Source organism: Panthera uncia (genome assembly GCF_023721935.1).
Source record: "Panthera uncia isolate 11264 chromosome B3 unlocalized genomic scaffold, Puncia_PCG_1.0 HiC_scaffold_1, whole genome shotgun sequence".
NCBI lineage: Eukaryota > Metazoa > Chordata > Mammalia > Carnivora > Felidae > Panthera > Panthera uncia.
In genome coordinates this window covers 113,505,613-113,526,842 of record NW_026057582.1, presented here as the reverse complement: position 1 = coordinate 113,526,842, position 21,230 = coordinate 113,505,613, and the positions used below count along the sequence as shown (strand labels likewise).

General features: G+C 39.7%; 1 protein-coding gene across 1 annotated transcript in view; it reads left to right on the top strand.

Annotated features, from left to right (window-relative positions):
- The window catches only part of SIN3A (SIN3 transcription regulator family member A), a 68,803-nt gene that overhangs the window by 11,030 nt on the left and 36,543 nt on the right, over positions 1–21,230 (top strand). Inside the window, exons 2-9 of the mRNA XM_049613872.1 lie at positions 4,902–5,123; positions 9,199–9,375; positions 14,810–14,916; positions 15,616–15,898; positions 16,951–17,202; positions 18,146–18,298; positions 18,440–18,598; positions 20,342–20,431. Coding sequence (XP_049469829.1) covers positions 4,935–5,123; positions 9,199–9,375; positions 14,810–14,916; positions 15,616–15,898; positions 16,951–17,202; positions 18,146–18,298; positions 18,440–18,598; positions 20,342–20,431 — 1,410 coding nt within the window. The 5' untranslated portion in view covers positions 4,902–4,934. The remainder of the gene's footprint in view (positions 1–4,901; positions 5,124–9,198; positions 9,376–14,809; positions 14,917–15,615; positions 15,899–16,950; positions 17,203–18,145; positions 18,299–18,439; positions 18,599–20,341; positions 20,432–21,230) is intronic.

Genomic DNA, 21,230 nt, shown 5'->3' with positions numbered 1-21,230 from the left:
AATGGGTTGTTGGGGTGCCTGAGTGGCTCAGTCAGTTGAGTGTCCGACTTCGGCTCAGGTCATGATTTTGCGGTCTGTGAGTTCAAGCCCCACCTCAGGCTCTGTGCTGACAGCTCGGAGCCTGAAGCCTGCTTCAGATTCTGTGTCTCCCTCTCTCTCTGCCCCTCCCCACTCATGCTATGTCTCTCTCTCTCTCTCTCTCTCTGTCAAAAATAAATAAACATTAAAAAAAAAAAAAAAAGATGGGTTGTTAATTTCTGTGTAAAATGGGAAATCTAAATAGGTTGCCTTTTTCATTTATTCTGGGATACTTTTTATTTCCCAGCAGATTTAAATCCAGAACTGGATTCGGATAGGTTTTGAAGTAGACTATGGTGGGCAATTGCAGGAGATCGAAGAGTGTAATTACATTTCACTTTATGCTTTGATACAAATTTCTTTGCTTTTAAAAAGAAACTTTACATTTTTTCCACAGTATTTATTGATGTAAATTGACCAGAACACATTTTAATGTGATTTTACGTGATGCTGACCATCAATAAGAGAATAATTTCAGAGGATTTTTTTCATTATTACATAAATAAAGGAACTTAAAAATGTGTCTAATTCAAGATAACAATACAAAATTAAGAGACACTAAAGGGTCAACCATAAATTTAAAAATTTCAAAAATAAAGTTTTGTATACTTAAAAGCCTCCGGAATAGGGTAGTTTGGTTTGTTGCATACACTTTCCTACTTTGAGCTTATCTTGGCTAAAATAATTCTGTTGTATCTCTTTAAACTAATTTGTGAAATTTAATCTAAATGAAAAGATAAGATTCTTTAAAGTTGGATTTTTCAGGGGCGCCTGGGTGGCTCAGTCGGTTGAGCGGCCGACTTCGGCTCGGGTCATGATCTCACTGTCCGTGAGTTCGAGCCCCGCGTCGGGCTCTGTGCTGACAGCTCAGAGCCTGGAGCCTGTTTCGGATTCTGTGTCTCCCTCTCTCTGACCCTCCCCCGTTCATGCTCTGTCTCTCTCTGTCTCAAAAATAAATAAACGTTAAAAAAAATTTTTTTTAATAAAAAAATAAAATAAAGTTGGATTTTTCATTTGGATTTAAATAATCATGGAGAACTGTCTGGGTTTCTAGGAGGCCAACTTTTTACTGTGAATGAAGACATTTTTGGTTGTAGAACTGGAAAAATGTTTTTTTATTTTTATCATTCAGAAAGGGTTAGCTTTTACCTCTGCCTTTCTTAAATTTGTCTAAAATGTGACACATTCACTCTCCCCAGTTGTTCTACCCTTTCCCAGAAGACCGCCTTGCAGTATTACAGTTACCCTGCTCTCCTTGCTTTATTTGGGTGTTACGATTTCTTTGTGTGATGATATGGAGCTATTCCCACTTTTTATTGTAACACATGGCCAGATGACTTTTTAGTGTTCTGCTGCCATTGTTTGTTCACATGAGTCTGTCTTCACTAGTTTCTATCTCTCAAAGTGCTTTTCCTTGTTTAAATTCTGTCTTCATAGACTGGAGTTCTGATAACAGTGTAAGCCCCAAATCTGGAACAGTTGGAGACCAAAGTGGCAGATGAAAATCATGTCAGCTGAAGCAGGGCTTGAAAGTAGCTTTGTGTCTGACTCTTGTGGCTCCATTATTGGCATTCGAATACTTTATAGTCTGGAATTTCACTGTCCCTCTCTGCAAGCAGGTTACTATTGTCTGTCCAGTATTTCTACTCCAGATTGGTCACGTATTCCAAGGAAAGTCTAGCCTCTTGCCGTGTGACCTTGAACAAATCACTTAATTTCTTTGCATATCAGTTTCCCTCTAAATCGTGTTCTGGGTATACCCATCTGACAGGACTGTGGGGAGGAGCACAGTAACTTGTTCCAGGCCTGTTTGGAAGACTTGGTTGTTGTGGGGCAGGGAAATCTGCCCTATTCAGTGCTGGTGCCCCAGCAGGAAGCAAAGGGTCTGGCACATGTAGATTGTCAGGAATTATTTGTGGAATAAATGAATTGGCAAAGACTGTAAATAGCTCTTTATACTTGTAAGTACCAAGTTACTGTAATATTTTAATCTCATCCTGTATACCTGCTATGCCTCAATTCATCCTTAATTTTCAAGACATAACCAAATATTTACCTTCTCTGTAGAGTTGTTTTTTATTTTTTTCCGAGTATACACATATCTACTCCTTTCCAAATTTGTAGTACTTACTTGTAGCACTTATGAGTTGGTTTGTATTGTTAGCCTTTTCTCCTAACATCGTATTAAGAACAATTTCAAATATACAGCAAAGTTGATAGAATTTTATAGGGAACACCCATGTACACACTGCTTAGATTTTACATTACCGTTTTTACAGTACTTACTTTGCCATATATCCATCTGTCCAGTCCTCCATCTATTAATCCAAACTAATTTCTTGATGTATTTCAAAGTAAGTTTCAAACATTAGTACATTTTTACCTAATTACTGGAATATGCGTGTCCTTATCTAGAGTTTAGTATTTGTTTATAGCTTTTTCCTTCTGATGCGAAATTTGCAATAAAATGCACAAATCTTAAGAGTACATAGTGTGTGGGTGTTGAGATCACACTGTATATATTCTGTAGCTTGTTCTTTTCACTTAATAGTATGTTTTGGAGGGCTTTCTTTATAGAGGAACCCCAGTCTTTCTAATTGCTACATAGTTTTCCTAATATCAATGTATCAAGTTTATTCAGTTATTGATAGATATTTAGATTTTTCTTACTTTGCTCTAGTAGATATACTTGGCAGATGTATAAGATACTTAGAAGTAGAATTGCTGGGTGAGAGGGTATGCCCATTTTAAATTTAATGTTTTTTTTTAATGTTTATTTTTGAGAGAGAGAGAGAGAGAGAGAGAAACAGAGTGTGAGCTGGGGAGGGGCAGAGAGAGAGAGAGAGGGAGACACAGAATCCGAAGCAGGCGCCAGGCTCTGATCTGTCAGCACAGAGCCCAATGTGGGGCTTGAACTCACACCGTTAGAGCATGACCTGGGCCAAAGTTGGACACTTAACTGACTGAGCCACCCATGTGCCCCTGCCCATTTTAAATTCAATTTAAAAATTTAGTGAATGCCGCAAGTTGCCAACCAAACAGTCCAATTTTAAAACTTCTACCAGTAGTATTTCCCTATACCCTTACCCACACTCAGTATCATCATTTTCTTTTAATTTTTGCCTGTTGCTTTGGGGTAAGTTATCATTTTACTTTATATTTCTTTGATTACTAGTGAGGCTGTATGTGGTCTTCCCAACTAGTTTCTAAGCTTTTGTAGGGCACCTAACACCTTCATATATGCTCCCTGAATTTGCTAATTGAATAAATGAATGCCGCAAAAGCTTTCTTACTCTATGGGGTTGAGGCTGAAAAAAAGGATGAATGAGCCTAGTGTGGGAGAGGTTAAAGAAAGCTGAAGTTGCTCAGTGCATGTGTGTCTTAAGTAAGTAAAGGGACTCTTCCTCCTTTATTTCTTCTTCTGTGAGAGATAGGAGATAGTGAAGTGGGTAAGAATTCAGGCTCTGGAGGCAGATTTGGCGAATTGCTACTCCAGCTTTGCCTGTTAGCTGTGCAGCCTTGAGCAGTTTACTTAATCTTTGTATTTCAGTTTCTTCATTCATAAAATAGAGAATAATAGCACCTTGCTTATAGGGTTGTTGTGGGGATTATGATAATATTTGTAAACTGTGTAGAATGGTCCTTGGGTTTCATTATATGCTATTTTTTTAAGTTTATTTACTTTAGGAGAGAGAGAACATGAGCAGGGCAGGGGCAGAGAGAGGGGGAGAGAATCTCAAGCAGGCTCTGTGCTGTTGGTGCAGAGCCTGATGAGGAGCTTAGTCCTATGGCTGTGAGATCATGACCCAAACTGAAGCCAAGAGTTGGACTCTTAACCGACTGAGCCACCCAGGCACTCCAGATATGCTATTATTATGTTAACTATTATTGTTATTCTTTCCCTCTGCATAGTCAGTATTTGAGTGTCTGTGAGAGGACTGTGGGCAATGCAGACAAAGTTGAAAGGACCCTACCTAGAAGAAGCTTAGAGATGTTGGGAAATCCCTGAGAAGAACAGACTGGATTCCCAGCCAGAATATTATTAGACTGTTTGTATCCTGTAGGAAAGAAAGGGTCCTTCCACAGAGGAATATTAACAAGGGACTCTGGAATCTCCTCAGTGTTAAGGATTGTTAGAGTCAGAAGAAATCTTAGAAATGATCTTTTCCAACCTTCTCATTTTGTAGTTGGAGAAACAAACTCACATGGAATGAGGAAGTTGTTGAAATGTACATAGCCCCTTAAATTAGCAAGTCTAGCACCATTGTCCTCTTACTCCTGGCCTGGTGCTCTCTCATGATACCATTTAATTGTTAAACAATTGATATTTTAAAAATTAGACCACAATTATAGTACTAGGTTTTGAGTGGAGTTACGAAGAAGTACTTGAATGTTTTTGTAGCATGTAAACATGTAATTAATATTAGGAATGATGGCATTTGAGGAGAAAACTAGAGAATAAAGAAAAGAAAGGTATACTTTTGTCTTTTTAAATTGGAGGTTATTTTTCAACTGTGTAGTCCCAAATTCAGACTATGTGATTATTTACATTTCTGTCTTTTGGTTATGGAACACTATCTACTGTGGGGGCTGTGTGTGCAGTCATGCACTTAAACTAGCCAGTGATCACATCTCCAGCATGGAATAGACAGTTGGTTCTGGGAGTTGAGCTTATAATAAATTTGGGCAACTTGTCCTAAGTTGTACACATCAGGGGCACCTGGGTGGCTCAGCCGAAAGAGCATCTGACTCTCCATCTAAGTTGTATACATCACATTGGAGTGTGAATTTGGTTTGCATGTCAATGTTTTTGGTTTCTGCAGGTTTTGTAGTGCATCACTGAGCATGAGCACAGAATGAAGCGACGTTTGGATGACCAGGAGTCACCGGTGTATGCGGCCCAGCAGCGTCGGATCCCTGGTAGCACAGAGGCTTTTCCTCACCAGCACCGGGTACTTGCCCCTGCCCCTCCTGTATATGAAGCAGTGTCTGAGACCATGCAGTCAGCCACGGGAATTCAGTACTCTGTGACACCCAGCTATCAGGTAAACTGGAGCCTACCAAGGGACTAGGTGTAAGGGAGGAGCATTGGTGATTTCATCCAATTAAAAAAATTGTTTACCAAGCATTCAGTTACATGTAAAATTATATTTATGGTATATGTGTAAGTAAGATGTAACAAATAACAAAAATAATGTATACTTGTGTACCTACCTCACAGACTTTTTAAAATTATTTTTATTTTTTAAGTGTTTTTAAGTAATCTCTGTACCCTACCTGGGGCTTAAACTCACAACCCCAAGATCAAGAGTTGCATGCACCACTGACTAAGCCAGCCAAGTGCCCCTAAATCATTTTGTTTATACTGCTAGACAATAAAATTGTTTAGTTTGGTATTTTTGAATGTTATGTAAATGAAAACATATATTTTCTTCTTCTTCTTTTTTTAAGGTTTTATTTTTAAGTAGTCTCCACACCCAACTTGGGATTCGAACTCACAACCCTGAGATCAAGAGTCACATACCCTTTCCACTGAGCCAGACAGGCGCCCCTATATTAACTCACTTTTTTTCTCTCAGTGTGGTTCCCAAGACTTACCTGTATTTCTGTGTGTAAATAATTGAGTCATTTTTACTGTTATTAATTACATGAATATATTCCATTTACCCATTTTTCTGTTGCTGCACAATCAGGCTGTTCCAGATTTTTATTGTTTTAAAGGTGCTGTGTGGCTGATTTTAGGTATTTCTCCTAGTGCAGTGGTGCTCATGGTGGCAATCCATGACAAGATAAGCTTGCATCAGAATTTAAATCAATGTGCTACTTTTTTTTAATTAAAAAAACCCTTGCCATGGGGAAAAAAAGACAGCTGAATTAAACAGTGTACTTATTAGTGAAATAGTTGGTTTACATTCTGGTGCAAACTCCTTCTTATCTTGCAGACCGCTCAGTAGGTTTGAGGGCACATGAAGAAGACTTTCTTGGGTATCTAGGAGAGAGAGGGATTGCTGGGTCATAGAGTGTGAGCGTCTTCACCTTTAGCAGGTAACGTCAAATTGTTTTTCAGAGTTGTACCAATTTATATTTCCACCAGCATTGTATATTCCTTTTGTCCATGTCCTGGCCGATGATGATCTTTCATCTCTTCTGTGTTTACTCTGTTTTGTGGAAATGGAAGGAATTTGGGTTTTGCCCTTTTTAATTATGAAAGTAAATATCACCATGGTTATTTATTTTTTTTAAAGATATAAGATGACTTCTTCCTCTGACTTTTCAGGCTTTAACCGATTTGTGCATTTCTTGGGTGTCCAAAACTGTATGCATATACAAGCGTATCTGTATTTACCTGCCTACCTATCTGGATACACTTCTTTTTACATAATTTGTATGATACAGTATACATTGTTCTGCTATTTGCTCTTTTCACTTAATATATAGCGGACAACTTTCCACTTGAATACATTTGTATAGATTTAAGTAATTTTTTTTTTTTTTAATTTTTTTAACGTTTATTTATTTTTGAGACAGAGAGAGAGAGAGAGCATGAATGGGGGAGGGTCAGAGAGAGGGAGACACAGAATCCGAAACAGGCTCCAGGCTCTGCGTGGGCAGCACAGAGCCCAACGTGGGGCTCGAACTCACGGATCGCGAGATCATGACCTGAGCCGAAGTCGGCCGCTCAACCGACTGAGCCACCCAGGCGCCCCTTAAGTAATTTTTTAAAAAATCACTGCATTTATATTCCTCCATTCTAGGTCAGTCTGAACCATAATTTATTTAACTGGTCTGGAGAGAGAGGCGTTATTCAGCCTAACTCGTTAGTGACTTTTAGAACAGTATGGCTGGTACGGGGAACATAAATTGGTGTAATCTTTCTTGAGAGCAATTTGACAGTTTGTGTCAGAATCTTTAATTCCATTTTGACCTAACAATTCATAATTCCATAAATTTCTCAGAATTTAGTATAAGAAAACAAAGAAGATGGAAATCCAGGTGAAGTAGGTGATGGTGAGTCCTTAGGTGTCATTCTTTATCAGGAGTCCCCCTTGAAGCAGTATCGTGCCCTCATAAGGGGCTGAGGACTGCAGTCAGAGGACTGCTACAAATCGAATCTTTAGGTTTGGTCTTAGAAGAAAGAAAGGCTGCTTGTTTTCCTTGGGACTATTTCCTACACTTGGGATGATCACATATATTCACAGACTAGGAACTATAATGTGCTCACATAAAGCCTGTCATCTCAAGTGTTTATAAGCTCCAATTAATAGTCTTTTAAAAAACTGTTCAAAACATGCATGTTGGAATATAGAAGCTCAGAATAATAACCCTTCTTTCAAGAGACATATTAGAGCATTTAGAATTGTCTAAATAGTGTCTTTTTACTCCTAATGTGTATTGTATTGTTTGTGTGGATTTGTAAGTAGTCGTCTGTCTCCCACCCTCCCCTCTGTCTAGGGGAATCCTTATAAATTTATGGGGTCTGGGTGAGGGGGGAAACATCCTCTCTTAAGTTGTGGTATACAACTTCCATTGTTTAGACGAAGTCTCAGGTTGTTTAGACTCCTTATTGTGGAGACATGGCAAATCAGGTATCTTGTCCTTAGTTGTCTTCTGTGGTGATTAACAGTTCTGAAATAGGAAAATGAAAAAAGCTTTGGAAATTTTATGTAGCATTTTCTGCAATAGAAATGGAAGGAAAGGGGCTTGGGCTTTATTTCACTCTGATCTTACAAGAGGATGAGAGAAAGAATAGAAAATAATTATGTTTGAGGCCAAACCACTAACAGTTTGGAAGAAAGTTTTATTTAGCAAATGAGGATAAACAAAATAAATAAGGATTAAAAGTAGCAAATAAGGATAAGCAAAATAAAACAAAGTAAAAATCTTCTCTAATCCCGCCACAAGATAAAATGCTAAAGTTTTGCTGTATGTTCATCATCTAAGGTTTAAAATCTTTTTATTGATTTTTAGGTACTGCTTTTTAATGTGCTTTCTAAGAAATATTTAAGTTTAAGACTGTGTACAACACGAATACATTCAACTTATGGATTGTGAACATTTTATAATGTTAAAATCTATGCATCTGTATCAGTGCTGTTCCAAGTGTGGTCCACAGATGGTTGATGTGTATACTTTCTTACTAGTCTATAATGACATAAGTATAGAAATTGAGAATGTTTAGAAACTTAGCGATTTGGACACAGTAATTTTGTAATATATCTGTAAAATGTAATGACAATTTTGAGCTTATGTATTTTTTTATTTTACTTCTCTAGTAATTCATTTTTATAGTATTTTATTAAAAGTAGTGCCCCATGATGGATTGGAATTTAAGAAAAGACTGGTCCTTTACCATAGTTTGAGAAGTATTGAGCCATACAATTTTTGGCAGAGAATTCTGTTATAATATGGGTGGGCTATAATTTATTTCACCAGTTCCCTTTTGTGGGAATTTTGGGTTTCTAATTACAGATAGTTCACTATTTAGGATAGCGTGACTTCCAGTTTTTTGACTTTACGGTAGTGCAAAAGTGATGTGCAGTAGAAACCATACTTGGAATTTTAAATCTGGATTTTTAAAAAAAAGTTTGTTTATTTTGAGAGTGAGAGCACATGCACACACACAGGCAGGGTAAGGGCAGAGAGAGAGAGGGAGACAGAGAATCCCAAGCAGCTTCCGTGCTGTCAGCCCAAGAGTCCCATGTGGGGCTCAAACTCACGAACCTGTGAGATCATGACCTGAGCTGAAATCAAGAGTCAGATGCTTATACCCTTATGACCATTGCATTCTGCTTTTCACTTTTAGTATAGTATTCAACATATCACATGAGATACTCAACACTTTCCTATAAAATAAGCTTTGTGTGAGATGATTTTGCCCGACTGTGGCTACCGTCAGTGTTCTGAGCACATTTAAGGTAGTAGGCTACGCTGTGACGTTCAATAGGGTAGGTGTATTAAATGCATTTTCAACTTAGGATATTTTCAACTTAAAATGGATTTAGTCAAGGACGATCTGTAATTATCTTTTGTGTGCAAAGATATACATGCATGACTTTTAGATGCATCTGGGGAAGAATGCAGAAGCCTTGAAGTTTCTTGTCTGCATTTTGTCCACCCCAGGTTTCAGCAGTGCCACAGAGCTCTGGCAGTCACGGGCCCGCCATCGCAGCGGTTCACAGCAGCCATCATCACCCAACAGCTGTGCAGCCCCACGGAGGCCAGGTGGTCCAGAGTCATGCTCATCCAGCCCCACCAGTTGCACCAGTGCAGGGACAGCAGCAGTTTCAGAGGCTTAAGGTGATATTCAGCTCCTCTTCTTCCATTAAAAAGTTTTCTCTGTCAGCAGGAAGCACTGGCTTCAGCCTATTAGTAGTGACATTATAACTTTTAACATGCTAGATGAGGGATTGAATTACAAGAAGTTTTACTTTGTTTCTGTTTTGAGACCTACTTAGATTTCCCATCTTAGGATCAGTGCCTGATCCAGAGAATATATTCAAGAAATGTTTTTGGAATGTATGAATGCGTAGTACTCAGATGTGTCCAGGATTGAGGGACTGTTTTCATACAAAATAAACAAAGTCCATTTTTTAGATACCTCCTTTTGAACTCTTAGTTCTTAGCATGGCATAAGGTTTTATTGAGCATACACATGGTTGGCTGCCGTACTGTATGGTAACTGGGTCCAGTATTATCTTAGGATTTAATCTTTTTATCCCTGTTTATAAATAGCTGAATGGGCTGTCATCTTCAAGTCCATCGTTAGTAAAACACATGCTCCTTTTTTGGGAACCTTTATAAAGATTGGGGAAGACTAGAATTGTGAATGAAGTGTCAGTGTTTTCATCTGTTCTGCTGAGTATGTGCTGTAGGTTTTCAGTGCTTTTGAAATTCATGAGGCATCTGTGGAGAAGTGAAGCTTGTGTTCCCAGCTAACCCTCTCTCTGTGCTTCCTTGAGTGTTACTTTTCAAAGTATGTGATTGTTGCAGCAAATGTTCCAGATTTCAATTTTTCTAATTTTACATTTACATAAAATTTAAAATCAAGTGCAGGAAATACAGAATTGAAGAACTATAAAGAGATAAGATGTTGGGTCTTTATGTGGTCATATCAGCATAATTAAATAGCTTCCAGGTAGGAATGAACACTATACCCTTGAAGAACACATCCACGTGTAGCAAACATTTCAGCCTTCTGTTTTCCTTGGTATTTTATCTAGTTCTCCCTGATTCCTGCCCTCATTTGTTTGGGTCCTCAGGAACTTGTTTAATATTGGCCTAAGGAAGTTAAATGCTACATAAATATAAAGCATACCAAAGTTAAGCTATATAGAGGGATTTTGTAAAATTTACTTTGTCTGTATTAGCTTAAGTAATGAAGAGTTGACCATACTTAAGCATAGTCTTTAAAGAGAGTAGAAATTATTTGGGCCTGAAACTTCACTCTCGGCTCTGTCTTTGGGAAAATTTGTGTAATATATTGATGGTTGACTGCTTGTAGAGTGATGGCTGTGTACCAAACTGTATTATTGCTGTGAATTTCGCACTTCACAAAGTCCTGAAAATATTTTTTAAAGTTGTATTGGTATGATTTAATTCCATATTAATACTGTGTTCAGCAGTTAATATCCTAATGTTGCAAAAGAGCTTCCAAACGTGCTATTAAACTAACAAAAATATATATTTGTATATCCTTTTTAAGCCAATCTTGTCAAAGCACAACACTGATTTTACTCACCTCCCTCACTTGGGTATAAGTATATAGATTGTGCTTTGTCTGTTTTACAGAAACTGTCAAGAAAGCAAGAAAGGGCTTTGGAGTTGGGGTTATAGATAGAGTGAGTCATGGGCAGACAAGAAGCAGGACTTTGTGCTCTTTCTCTTCTTGCTCTTGGGTATAATTCCTGTGTGCAATAACTTGTTGAATTTCCCTTCTGACGAGGAGAGGTAAAATGCCTTCTGTGCCTCCATGTAGCTTCATTCAGTATTCCCACATTGCCTGCCATTTTTGGATAAGTCTTAAAATGCTTTACAAGCATTCGAATCAACTTCAATAAACCGTTTATATTCTATAATAAGGAAGTGTTCAGTGAAAATACTTAGGTTATTTCAAGCATCAGCATTGTCTATACTTTCTTGTCTGTCTTTGGCAGGTTGATGACAAGGAGGATTTGAATAATTTGAGGCGTATTTGGTGTGATTTAGCTACTTGTTGAATGTTAGCAGCATAGATATTTGGCACATCTCTAGCAAGTTCTCTTTACAATTGTTTGTGTTTGTCTTCCCCAAGATTGTGAACTTCCAGAGGGTAGGGACCTCAATGATAAATGCCTGTGGAAGTGAGCCAAGAAAATGCATCCACAGCCTGGAAGCCTCCCTAAGTGCTTTCCTAAATCTGTAGCTTCTGAAGGGCTACCTCCAGGTTGTTTTCTTCTAAGTTGTGGTTCCCAGAGCCGCATATTATAAAGAGTTGATCTATACTTCTAGGCAATGAGACAATTTCCTCACTATTCTTACATGCAAATAGTTCGTTTATAATGTGATTGTCATGCTGGATGTTTTTTTGTTTGTTTGTTTGTTTGTTTTTTAACGTTTATTTATTTTTGAGACAGAGACAGAGCATTAATGGGGGAGGGTCAGAGAGAGAGAGAGACACAGAATCTGAAACAGGCTCCAGGCTCTGAGCTGTCAGCACAGAGCCCGACGCGGGGCTTGAACTCACGGACCGTGAGATCACGACCTGAGCCAAAGTTGGCCGCTCAACCGACTGAGCCACCCAGGCGCCCCAGTTTTTTAATGTTCATTTATTTATTTTGAGAGAGCACATGCGAGCCAGGGAAGGGGAAGAGAGAGGGAGAGAGAGAGTCTCAAGCAGGCTCTGCACTGTCAGTAAAGAGCTCAGCGTGCAGGATTCGATCTCACAAATTGTGAGATCGTGACCTGAGCCGAAATCAAGAGTTGGACGTTTAACCGACTGAGCCACCCAGGTGCCCCATCCTGCTGGATGTTTTTAAGCATAGAATTATAACTAATTTAAACAGTAAATTAGTTCACACCGGTTCACTGTGACCAGACATACACACAACACATATAATTTCTTTCATTCAGGCTTTTGCAGTTTTTCTCGCTCTATAGTAATTATTATTATGCCATAGCGTGCTTGTTTATTTTTTTATTCAAAATTTTGTATTTTTATTTTTTGAGAGAGAGTGTGAGCAGGAGAGGGGCAGAGGGAGAGAGAGTATCTTTTTTTTTTTTTTTTTTTTAAACATTTATTTATTGGGGTGCCTGGGTGGCTCAGTCGGTTAGGCAGCCGACTTCGGCTCAGGTCATGATCTCGCGGTCCGTGAGTTCAAGCCCCGCATCGGGCTCTGTGCTGACAGCTCAGAGCCTGGAGCCTGTTTCAGATTCTGTGTCTCCCTCTCTCTGACCCTCCCGCATTCATGCTCTGTCTCTCTCTGTCTCAAAAATAAGTAAACGTTAAAAAAAAAAAACCAACATTTATTTATTATTGAGAGACAGAGAGAGACAGAGCATGAGCATGGGAGGGGCAGAGAGAGGAGGAGACACAGAATCCGAAGCAGGCTCCAGTCTCTGAGCTGTCAGCATAGACCCCGACGTGGGGCTCGAACTCACAAACCGTGAGATCATGACCTGAGCCGAAGTCGGATGCTTGACCAACCGAGCCACTGAGGTGCCCCGGGAGAGAGAGAATCTTAAGCAGGCTCCACGCTGTCAGTGCAGAGCCCAACGCAGGGCTCAAACTCACTACCATGAGATCATGACCTGAGTCTAAATCAAGAGTGGGACGCTTAATGGACTGAGACACCCAGGTGCCCCGTCATGCTATTTTTGATAATTTCTCCTTTGTCATGTCGTTGTGAATGCTATTTGTACATATCTTCCAAAGCCTTTGTTTCTTTTCTTTTTTTTAATGTTTTTATTCATTTTTAGAGGAGAGAGAGACAGAGACAGAGCATGAGCGGGGGAGGAGCAGAGAGGGAGACACAGAATCAAAAGCAGGCTCCAGGCTCTAAGCTGTCAGCACAGAGCCTGACATGGTGCTCGAACCCACAAACTGTGAGATCGTGACCTGAGCTGAAGCCGGGCGCTCAGTTTACTGAGCCACCCACAGTCTTTGTTTCTTTTGCAAACTTAATGAGTTTTATGTTGATCAGTTTGGTCCTTAAGGTAACATTTCAATATGGAACGTTCTGAATATGAATTAAATAGTGCATTGAATTTCAACAAAAATTGTTGTGTTATTTCTAAGGTACAGAAAAACCAACCATAAAATGAGTGGGCATTGACAAAGTATACAAATTGTGCTCTAGCAACACTGAAATACTCTGATTAACCATGGCATAAGGGTACCCATAATGGAGCTTCCCATAATGGAAGTTTGGGCAACTCTTGAAATACCATTTAGTGGCTTATTTGAACATAAATGTTCTATTTTACAATATATCACAAGAGTAGGACTTATCAAATCATGTTTATTTCTGAAACTTCCCCAAACTCGATATTTTGTACAATTTAAATAATCCACAGAGTATATAGGAAACACCTAGTAAGTAGTTTCCTTGGATGTCTCCTGAGTAACTAAAAATTAAGTTGTCCTAAATCAGACTCCTAACTAGAAAGACCTTCGGTCTTTTTTCCTTTGTGAATGGCCAAATAATTTATAATTTAGTGAATATTCCCTCTCCCTTATCTCCCATATCCAGTCAGTCCCCAACCCTGTCACTTCTACCTTCTAAAAAGCTTTCGAGTTTGTCCTGTTCTCTCTATTCCTTTGGTTGGTACTATAATTCAAGCCACTGTCGTTCACACAATTGGTTGTCCTGCCTCCTTTCAATATATCCTTCCTTTACACCAATTCACTGTCAACTCTGTAGCCAAATTGAGTACACTAACATGCAGATGTTAAAATCTAAACTGCTTTTCAATAAGATTTACAAGGCCTTTTGGGATCTAGGTCCTGCTTCCTCTCTTGTCTCCTCTTTTGTCACCTCTTGCTGCCACCATTGCTCCTCTTCAGCACAGATCCTTCAGCCAAACTAAAGTGTTTTCAGTTTTCCCAGTGTACCAGATGATGTCCTGTCTGGGATATTGCTCATGCTGCTTCCTCTGACTCTCTTTGTAGATCTTCACTGTCTTCACTTTTGCTGGCTTGTACTCATTCTTAGGACTCAGTTTAGGCATCACTTCTTGGGGCCGCCTTCCCTTCTGTCCCCGTGGGTTTTTCTTAGTGCAAAGGTGCCCTCCCCATGTGCTTTCTGGGCATTCGGTGACCACCTACCTACCCCAGTGTATTAGGATTCCCAACTAGATGAGAATGAACTTCTATAGAGCAGAGACTTGTGGCCTGTTTGTCATTGACTCATTAGTATCTCATGTTGGGCCTGGCGTGGTATGTTTTTAGCTTAGTAGATATTTGTGAAATGAGTAAACGAATGAATAAGTGAATAATATTAACGTGATGATTTTTCACTAATCACCCTCCCCAGAATTATTTAACACAAGGCTATAGACTTTATGAGTTGATTTTTATTTTAGGCTCAGGTTTTATTATTGGCGTCCATGCTAACTTTTAATATTTTCATGTACATTTACTAGATATTTTTCTTTCATTTACTGCGCTAATTTTATTTAGGCACAAATCATTTGTTTTTTTAAAAATTCTTGGCTTATTTTCTTTTCATAACCTTGAGATTTATCCCTGCCTCAGGTGGAGGATGCGCTGTCCTATCTTGACCAGGTGAAGCTGCAGTTTGGTAGTCAGCCTCAGGTCTACAATGATTTCCTTGACATCATGAAGGAATTTAAATCTCAGAGGTAAAAGATATATGTGGTTGTATTCAAGCTTTGCACTTGAAATGTTAATTTTGGAGGGAGGATATGGCTTATTCTCATATGCTGAAAGATAAAGGATGCCTCCTTTCGGGGGGTTAATTTTCAGAGTCATGCTTTTATTTATGGATTGCTTTATTGATGAAAACGATGGGCTCCAGACCTTTGTAGCCTCCATATTGGTAAATTTTTCATAACTAAAATTTTTCTCAGTCTAGGGAAGTAGACTGGTAATGATTAGGCTACCAGCTCTTTGAGTCATTTTAGGATGCACTAATATTCTGGCATGGTTCACTGTTAGAGTAACCCATGAAAAATGTAGACACATAGTGATTGATACTGGTGTGTCAGAGGGTGGATCTTGTATGGGAATAGCAGCTTTAGATAGGACCATTATCATGAATGTATATTCTGTTCAAAATTGTGACCAAGTCTCATTGAATATGAGGCTAAAATGGCTTTGGACTTTGAGAGTTCTTTGTGTTTTGTTGATTTTGTAATACACAGGTTGATTTTTACCTGTCTTACTGTTCAGAGAACCTAGTGGAATGTGAATTTTTTTCTTACTATGGTGTTGGTCAAGCTTGCCACTTTAATTTTTGTGGGTTTTTTTTTCCATGTGTGTATATGTGTTTTGTTGTTGTGTTGTTTTGTTTTGTTTTGTTTTGTTTTGTTTTTAATCAGCATTGACACTCCAGGAGTGATTAGTCGTGTGTCCCAGCTGTTCAAAGGCCACCCCGACCTGATTATGGGCTTCAATACCTTCTTGCCCCCTGGCTACAAGATTGAGGTGCAAACCAATGACATGGTGAACGTGACAACTCCTGGCCAGGTTCATCAGATCCCTACCCATGGCATCCAGCCCCAGCCTCAGCCACCACCCCAACATCCTTCCCAGCCTTCAGCCCAGTCAGCCCCAGCTCCTGCCCAGCCAGCTCCTCAGCCCCCACCTGCCAAAGTCAGCAAGGTGAGCACTTGGGAACTTTACCTCATGTAAAATACATCCCTAGAAAGCACCCTCCTTGGACATTTCCCCTTTATTTAAGTCTCAGAGACGTCAGTTGCAGTGATTTTATTAGAGAAGATGCTATAGTCACATCCCTAGAAGATGGTTCACATTTACCTTCCACATATTTCGATATCTGTTTAAATCAACACATTAGCAACCTACAAGGATTCTTTTTGTCCCCACCTCCTGCATAGTGAACCCATGAGCATCCCAACAGATAGCAACTTGATTTGTATGGTAGTACTTTGACAGCACAGGCAGAAATGGTCATCCTGTGATCAGATTATGCTACTGCCCTTATGGTCCTCATTTTTATAAAAGTCATTCCATTTATCAAATTAGGTCATATCAGGCTAAGCAGAAGATTCTATTGATGGAAGTGATGATGGCGGGGGTATGTTCTTGGTCTGGATCTGTATTGTCTGATATAGTAGCCACTAGCCACATATGACTGTTTAAATTTAAACTAATTAAAATATAAAATAAATTCAGTTTCTCAGTTGTACCAGCTACATTTTAAGTGCTCAGTAGTCTCATGTGGCTTGGTGGCTATTGTACAGGACAGTGCAAATAAAGAACGCTTCCATCATCTCAGTTCTACTGGACAGAGGTGGTTTAGAAGGTTTTTATGTGGAGCTTCTGCAACAATTGTCTTTTGACATTAAAGATTTATGGAGAGTGAGGGTTTTTTTTTTTTTTCTATTCTGTTTGCACCTGTTGAGTGAGCTTAAACACTGCATTAGAAAATATTCTCCCCTGTAATTGGAGATGTCGCCATTTTTAAGGTTGCATTTAGAAAATTTGAGACTGAAATATCTGTATTAAAATGTGTGAACTCTCTACTCTCCCCACCCCTGCCCAGTGTGATTTCAGTTGGGCTAAATGGCCTGGCCAGAGTAAATAAAGGACATATGTTGATTAGACACTTTGTTTCTCTTTAGTTTGACCTTTTCTTTCCTATGTCAGACCATCTGTGTTCCTGAGGAGAATAATGACTTTCTTCTTTTTAGCCTTCCCAACTACAAGCACATACTCCAGCCAGTCAGCAGACTCCCCCTCTCCCACCATATGCATCCCCGCGTTCTCCACCTGTCCAGCCTCATACACCAGTGACAATCTCGTTGGGAACGGCCCCATCCTTGCAGAACAATCAGCCTGTGGAGTTTAATCACGCCATCAACTATGTTAATAAAATCAAGAACAGGTTCCAGGGCCAACCAGACATCTACAAAGCGTTCCTGGAGATTTTGCACACATATCAGGTATGAGCGTTGCCCTTTCAGCCTGTCTTAACCAGGTCACGTGCCGAGGGCATCTGGGCTGAGAAGAACTTGAATACCCATTATTATGTCCCCTAATTACTACTGGAAGTCAACAGGTTAGAAACTGATGTGTGTTTATAAAGCCAATTTGATGTGCCTGACTTTAATTGCCTTGTAACAGCAAGACAGGATTTTTAAGTTACTGCACTATGAAAGGGATGCTTATTATCTGGGCAGTAAGAGGGTGGTTTACGTAGTGTAGTTCATCTGCAGTAGGAGACATTTCTCTAAGGTTTTGTGTTTTATTGGTTGGTAGTGGTCCCCTGAGCATTCACATATACTGTCCTAGTTTTTTTGTTTTTTTAAGTTTATTTATGTATTTAAGTAATCTCTACACTCAGCATGGGGATCAAACTCATGACCCTGAGATCAAGAGTTGCATGCTCTTCTGATCTAGCCAGCCAGGTGCCCTGTCCTAGATTTTGTTTTTGTTTTTTTTTTTAAGTTTTTTTTTTATTTGTTTTGAGATAGATGGAGGGGAAAGCGGCAGAGAGGGGGGGGAGAGAGAGAGAGAGAGAGAGAGAGAATCCCAAGCAGCCTCCCCACTGTCAGCACAGAGCTCCATGCAGGGCTCAAACCCATGAACCATGAGATCATGACCTGAGCTGAAATCAAGAGTCACACACTTAACTGACTGAGCTACCCAGGTCCCCCGCCCCCTGGTGTAGTTTTAAAAAATTGTCAGTCACCACCTTCTACTCATTTCTCAACTTAAAAGCTTGCAGTTAAAACAGTGCTAAGAACATAGACTTTTTTCTTAACTACAGCCCAAGTAGATAACATACAGAGCTCCTCTCAGACATCCCAGGAAGTGTGCAAAGGGGAGTCATTTGAAACAGTGGCCCTCTAATATGGTATCTTCCTATTTGCAATTTCCTGTCAGAAAGAGCAGCGAAATGCCAAGGAAGCTGGAGGAAACTACACTCCAGCATTGACCGAGCAGGAGGTGTATGCCCAGGTGGCTCGTCTTTTTAAAAATCAGGAAGATCTGTTGTCAGAGTTTGGACAGTTCCTACCAGATGCCAACAGCTCTGTGGTAAGTTTTATTTAGAAAGAACTGTACTATTTAGAATTATCATCTTAAATAAGTTAGGAAGCTGGAAATAGGAGGGGACTTCCTCTAAATGATATACTTGCTTTGGTAAGAGAATTAATCTCTCTCATCTGTCTTAATTAGCTTTTAAGCAAAACCACAGCTGAGAAGGTTGATTCTGTGAGAAATGACCATGGAGGCACTGTGAAGAAGCCCCAGCTGAACAACAAGCCACAGAGGCCCAACCAGAATGGCTGCCAGATCCGAAGGCACTCTGGAACGGGAGCCACCCCTCCGGTGAAGGTGAGAAAGGGTGGCACCTGTGCATTTTGACTTCTGGGAGAAGTTTTCATGGACAACTATTCGAGGGTTGATCTTATCCTAAGCGTGTTGAAAGTTGGATCCTGGAAACTCAGTGAGTTGGTATATGTCACAGAAACTTGATGCAAAGCTTCTTATCTGGCTTTGCAAAAGAATGTTAGAGTATCACTAATTGCACAGATTACTTTTTGGGTTTTTAGTATTTTCTCTTTTCTTTGCTATTCGCTGTCATGTCTCTTTTTGTTTGCTGCCAGAAGTTTGAGACTTACACTGATTTTTCCCTTCTTCTGATTTGATCTTCAGCCTGCCTTGTGCTGAGAAGGATGGTTATTAAGCTTGATAATTGTTTCACAACTAAGTCAGTGATCTCTAAGTCCTCCTGTGAGTAAAGTGTCTATACATTGTGAGATCTCTTTGGTTGAGACACCCAGCCTGCCCAGGATTCTTTGTTGGGTTGCCAGATCTTATCTGTATCATCCTAATCTCTAAGGCAGGACCTTTGGGCTATAGCAGAGGGAGATCTTAAACTTCTGTTAGTGACCTGTCATACAATGCTTCTTGTTACAGTAAATGCTGATGGTCTGCCTGCAGAGAGCTAAGCCTGCTCCCTTCCTCTCGGATGTAGTGCAGCTGTGCTGGGGAGAGAGTTAGGTGTATGTACTGGATGTTGCTTCAGTGATTTCTAAAGCAGTATGTAATGTGGAAGAGATGGCCGTGTCTGCAGGATCTAAAGAATAAAAAGCTAGTGTAATTTTTAACAGTAGAAAGTGACTGGTGAACAAGCAGATGACTACAAGGACTAGCAACATTAGGTGTTGCTCACACTTTAGAAGGACTGTTTTTTAGTGCTTGTAATGGCTTTTCCTTTTGAAGGCAAGTTGAATGTAGTAATAGTTTATATTCACTTGAGGAAAGAGTGTTGGTTATATGGGTAACCAGAATCAGGTTGGCAGTTAAGCCCCACTCTTGCGTTGGTCTCCTCCCACACTTGATTACCCTCAGGTGGAAACACTAGAAAGAGGGATTAGAATTCCCTACCTGTTTTCTCCTTAGGCATTGTAAGCAGCTTTGGCTCTTGAGAGGGTATACTCTGAGGTGATCAGGGTAAGTGTGCATACTTTCTCCCAAAGTTTGTACATTTCTTCACAGGTAGTTGAGAGATGGCTTTTGAAAAGTGAATTCTTGCTGACAGTTATGTCATGGCTTGTTCATTCCCTTTGAAGAAGCAATGTTAAATTGGTCTGAGTGGATATTGCTGACAAGATAGTCATTCCTTCTCTTAGGGAAATAAACTGTGCTTTTTTTCAGGGATCTTTAAATTGAACTATAATTAAAGGTTAAAGATTGATTTCTATCTAGGTCTGGCATTGTGCTCTCTTTGCCTCCACAGCTAGGGAGATGAGGTAGTGGCACTGGATTCCAAATAAAGTTACTTTTGGCTAATGGAAAAAGTAAGGATATTCTGTTATCACAGTAATGCTGAGACCATTTGTAGAGAGAATATCTGTGAATCTCTGGGGGGAAAAAAAAACCTGACAGGCAAACCGAGATAGAGAAGATGGGTGGAAATCTTTTGGGGGTATAAAGTGAGTGAGTGATTTGAATTCTCTCATTTGTTGCAAATTATTCATCAGCAGTGGTCAGTGATGGACCCATTGAACACAGATGAAAATCAGACTCTGAGAACTCTGAATCTTACGTGTTTGTATTTTTTCTTTTTTGCAGAAGAAACCTAAACTGCTCAGCCTAAAGGATTCTTCTATGGCAGATGCCAGTAAACACGGTGTAGGAACCGAGTCGTTATTTTTTGATAAGGTAATTGTTGAATTAGATTTAATATTGGTTATTAATGCCACAAGCAAATTACCCTGTCCTCAAGAGGATTTTGTTTTGAGTTGCATCAAGCTGATGAAGACTTTCTGCTTATTAACATAGTTTCTAAGTTGTAGGTCCTTTCAGACTACTGGAACCATTAGCACAGCTGAGAAATAGTAGGATTGTCTGTGTTACTTTTGTAAAGTAGTTTACAGCACTTTCCATGGTGGAAGATGCTTTTGAAAAATACATGAGGTTACTCATGGGACGCCTGTGTGGCTGAGTCCCCAACTTCAGCTCAGGTCATGGTCTCGCAGTTCCTGAGTTCGAGCCTCACATCAGGCTGTCTGCTGTCAGCACAGAGCCCGCTTCAGATTTTCTGCTCCTCCCCTGCTAGTGGGCGCGCTCGCTCTCTCTCAAAAATAAATAAGCATTAAAAAAAAGAGAGAAAGAAAGAAAGAAAAATGCATGATGTTACTCTTGGAAGATGTTTGGAGCTCCCTGTTGTAGACTTCCAGGTCTGTACCAGTTGTCGAGGACTTAAGAAGACTTACAATCTTCTCATTGCTTGTGGTACTTATTTGCAGTATCGAATATAGGGTTTGTGGGAATTCTGATTTGTTGTCAAAGTTCCCCAGGTGATCCTGATAAGCTGCCAGGCTTGAGCTTACTGGTGTCAACCGTGTTGTGTGGTGTATTAGTTTGACTTCCTCCTGTGTCTGACTTCCTCCTTGGAGTCAACTTGATGATTAGCGGGCTGTTTTTATCAAGGTAATTGGCAACTGTCAGACTTCTCACT